Raw genomic sequence first — 4309 nt, forward strand, 5'->3', positions numbered from 1 at the left:
TGGGCTGGGCAGAATAAAAGAGCTGACTGAATTTGAAATTTGGGTGGTGGGGAGGGGCCCAACTACCCGTTGACATAACCAACCCCGTCCGGAATGTTCTCACCGTAATTGTTGTGGACAAGAGACCAAGATCGTTTACGATAACGACGATGAAGAGAGCACAAGTAGTTGAATACAAGCTCCTGGTTGTTGGCAATACCGGTTTTAACGGCATACTCTTGATACTTGGTTGAATACTGTCGCAAGGGCTCACCAGCACCTTGTCTCATGGTACGTAGGCGATAGCGACGATAAAACATCGTATAAGGTGGAGAGTACTGTTTGATGATTTCATTGCAGAATGATTGCCAATTGGTCACACTGTCCTTACCCATCACCTCACGCAACCAAGCACGGCTATTCGAGTTGACGGTAAGTGGCATCAAGCGACGCCAGTGCTGTTCAATGTCAAGGCTGTGTCCTTCTAATACGGTGCGAAATTCTTCAAGAAATGACTGAGCAGAGTCAAAACGAGCTTTGTGTTTGGCATGGCGTGCACCACCATGGAATTGGAAAGCTGGCAATTAGCGTGGGACCAATGTGTTTTGGTTAATATTAGAGGTAGCATTAGTACCAGATCCCTCATTATCAGGATTGTTACATGGGTCTCAATGTAGATAAGCGTTCATTCAATTCATCACGGCGACGAGTTACCATCGAGAAATGTCTTTGGTTGTCACCAGTAGCCAAGTCGGTAAGTGTGGCATCAAGCCTTAGAATTTGCTGTTCCAATGCCGACATGACTTGTTCAGGGGTCGCACCAGGCGACAAATCACCAAGCAAATCACCAATGTTGAGGGCATCAGAGGCATCGGGCACCCAAGGATTATCGGTAGGTCCACCCTGAGGCTGATCCTGTTGATTGTTGTTGGGTTGAGGTTGATGCTGATTGTTGTTGTTAGCTGCAGGAGCATTGTTGTTGGAGCCAGAAGGTTGAGCAGCAGGAGCGGGAGCAGGAGCCTCCGTCATGTTGACATCCTCCATAGGTTGGTTCTCGTTGTTGTTGGACATGGTAAGGTGTATCAAAACTCAAGATAAAAAAATGTGAGGGGCACGATAAAAGATTCAATAAAAAGAGACTAAGAAAAGTATCTTGGAACTGATGTTTATTAACCTATACCATATCACTACTTATATACTTTCATGCCCATCGGGTAATTACATCATTATCATTGCTATCATTATCATTGTCATTATTCCTATGTTATTATCCTCGGTGCTATCATATTGTATCATGTCTTAGATATATCGACTCGGTGTATAAAGATGTCTCGTATAACAAATAAAGCGACCGATGTTTCAATGCAAGTCTAATTTGGCACTTAGCCTATTGACGTTTACCATAACGAAGATGTATCTGTTGGTAGGTGACAATCGCTTGTAAGAACGTATGTGTAATCATGTATTGAACATAATGTCTGTTATAGGTGGCATTGACGAAGATGGCAACCGCATCATTGTCGAAGTGGATGAATTCAAGTTTGGGAAGCGTAAAAGCCACAAAGGCCATCGTGTTGAAGGTGTGTGGGTTGTTGGCGGTGTCGAGCGTACTCCTGAACGCAAGATTTTTGTGACAACCGTCGAAGATCGCAAGAAGGATACTTTGCACCTCATCTTGAGTAATTACATCAAAGAAGATAGCGAAATTCGAACGGACTGTTGGAAGGGGTACAATGGTCTCGCACGTATTCCTAGCAAACGCTACCGCCATGAGATTGTCAACCACGCCAAGGAGTTCAAGACTGCAGCTGGTGTTCATACAAATACCATCGACGGTATGTAAAGTACTACATACAATCATGATCTTGTTGTTATATGCTAATAATTCGTCATATGATTTAGGAACCTGGAATGGCATCAAGTCCATTATTAAGGCCCGCCACAGAACAGCTCCGATCATGAAGTATCGTCTTGTCGAGTTCATTTTCCGTCGCAAGCATGCTGGGAACCTCTGGGGTGGCATTATCAAGGCATTAAAAGAAGTATCCTTTGACAAGATTACTTCTTCGGATGATACAGATTAAGAATTCATCTATACAGAGGTCAAACGGGAACGTAGCGATTTGGATCACGATGATTCGGAGTTCAATGGTAAGTGAATTGACTGAAAAATCTACAATGATTAGCTAAGTCAATGGTTAGATAATACGCAATGGGAAACCGATACCGAGGATGATGATGACACATCAGGTGAATACACAGCTGACTCTCATAGAAAACGCCCTAGAGGCCAATAAACGAAGTCCATAGACATTTATTTGTTCTACTAAGTACATTGCAGTCACGTTAGAAGCAGTAATGGAATAGATTAAAAGTTGCTGCATATATGATTGATTAAAAAAGAAATGCCCATAGCTGGTAATCCAGCGGCCGTCGGAGTTTCGGGATTGCACCAGCGTATTTGGAGCAGCTCGAAGAACATAGTAGGTAATCATAGCCTCGTTACGGCAACATTTTTCCCCACTTGGCAGAAGCAGGCTCTCGACTTAGTAAAAATCCACCCAATATGGGTAGTTTTTCCCTCATAACACGGGCGCATTTGATTCGATTAAGTTCGGATCTTTTTTCCCAGATTTGGTATTCCGGCGTCCATATGTGAACACATTTTGCGGAACATCGGAGTATGTTTTTTACATCGTATGCCAATATGGTCAATTTAGTGAAAAGGAGACGTTTTTATTTCGGCGATTTCTTGCCAATCAGACGTCGGCAATACACATGGTTAGCATCAACGCATTGTAGAGGTCCGAATGTATATATGGGTAAGGTTTTATGAAGAACAAGCGACATTCACAACTTTTTGCAGTGTGTAGAAATGTGGTCCCCTATCTTTTCATTCAACTGTCTTTGTATGATAACAAAGGTGCTAGTATATACAATGTGCTATTGCGTGGATACAATAAACCTTCAGGGCAAACTTGGTATAATAAACAAGGAGATTCATGACGACACGGCGATGGAGAAGCTAATGGAAGCGTTCACGATTGACATTGAGACGACTGAAGGTGGTGAAAAAGAGCGAGTGGGTGTATTGTGTGAATAACGGGGTGTGTGTGGTGTCGAGTAAGCGTGTGCTGTAATAGAGTGAACAAGCAGTTGGCACCCCATTACGTTGCCATGGAGCCAAAACGTACTGGATCAACTTAATTGTGGGCTTGACATGATGGCAAGAAGTAGATGAATTGCACAGAGGTTGTCGATTGGCAGAACACGGTCGAGATGGGCACGTTGAAAAGAGGAATGGAGAAGAGAAAATAAGCTGGAGACTGAAAAGGCGGACAATTTTCAAAGTTGAAAATCGGGGGATATAACGGGGTTCGACAAACAAGGCGCATTACCAAGGAGATAAGAGAGAAGTGTATACCTTGTTTTTGAAGGATGGTTTTTATTTTTGTAGGTAAAGGGCTTGCGAGAAGGTGGGTCATCAACATTGTTGCTGAGGCCTGACACGAGGTATGTAACCTGCTGGAACGAACGAAATTATTGGTAATGGCTGGATGATTGAATGATAAGCGATGCAACTGGAAATATGATAGGGAAGCCATAGGGATGGGCGGTTTATTCGATGAATCGTTATACAACTTCCTTTACACAAATAACCCAAGATGCTAGCAAGAGCATGAGAACAAGAGCTGAGCGCCAAGTGAACCCATTTCTCCGATTTTTGCTTATAAGCAAGGGGGTCACAGGCATTTGTTTACGCGTCTTTCTTTTGCTTTCTACTTCACTTTTCTCGACTCCAGGTAAATACACATCTTGCTACGAAGCCCAAACTTCATCTACTCACACTCGTTCCTTAGTCACATGCACCCTCGTTTTACTTCCATGGCTTTGTCGATCTATCAAATGGTGGTGTCGCTGCAAGTTAAACAGTAACCTGTTTGTACCATCGTTGGCGTTGCTGCAAAGAGTGAGTATAAAGCATCAAACACGCGTTATCATACATCATTCTAACGTACCTTTCTTTTGACTTAGAGTACCTTTCTTGGTTGTTATCATGTATCAAAGGTATGTTAATGGAGTATACTGCTGATTGTTTTGTACTTGCTTAGATACTTGTTGTCCCTTCGATCTACTCAAGTATTGTATGCCGAGGTAAGCTAGAAAATGATCCTGTTCGGCCTTTGTACATTGTCTCGTAGCTCCTGTTATGGTTGTTTCTGGCAATAAGAGGTACGTGTGCTCGTCTCAAGCTCGCTGCTACAGCGCGTGTAGATGTTCATAGTATAGTTTTTTGTGGCTTTTGAATGAATAAAAGTTTTTTCGTACT

The 4309-nt window shown here is 42.8% G+C and overlaps 2 protein-coding genes across 2 annotated transcripts; one reads left to right on the forward strand and one right to left on the reverse strand.

Moving 5' to 3' along the window:
* Nucleotides 1-636: 636 nt before the first annotated feature.
* On the reverse strand, nt 637-1050 carry O0I10_013141 (uncharacterized protein; the record flags this gene model as incomplete). The annotated part of the gene is made up of 1 exon (XM_058492968.1): nt 637-1050. The coding sequence occupies one exon, from the start codon at nt 1048-1050 to the stop codon at nt 637-639; it is 414 nt and encodes a 137-aa protein (XP_058336265.1).
* Nucleotides 1051-1182: 132 nt separating this feature from the next.
* On the forward strand, nt 1183-2276 carry O0I10_013142 (uncharacterized protein; the record flags this gene model as incomplete). Its single annotated transcript, XM_058492969.1, has 7 exons — nt 1183-1193; nt 1283-1307; nt 1366-1402; nt 1467-1814; nt 1882-2021; nt 2082-2130; nt 2182-2276. The coding sequence occupies 7 exons, from the start codon at nt 1183-1185 to the stop codon at nt 2274-2276; spliced, it is 705 nt and encodes a 234-aa protein (XP_058336266.1).
* Between the last annotated feature and the right edge of the window lie 2033 nt (nt 2277-4309).

Source organism: Lichtheimia ornata, assembly GCF_029851405.1.
Source record: "Lichtheimia ornata isolate CBS 291.66 chromosome Unknown scaffold00267, whole genome shotgun sequence".
Taxonomy (NCBI): Eukaryota; Fungi; Mucoromycota; class Mucoromycetes; order Mucorales; family Lichtheimiaceae; genus Lichtheimia; species Lichtheimia ornata.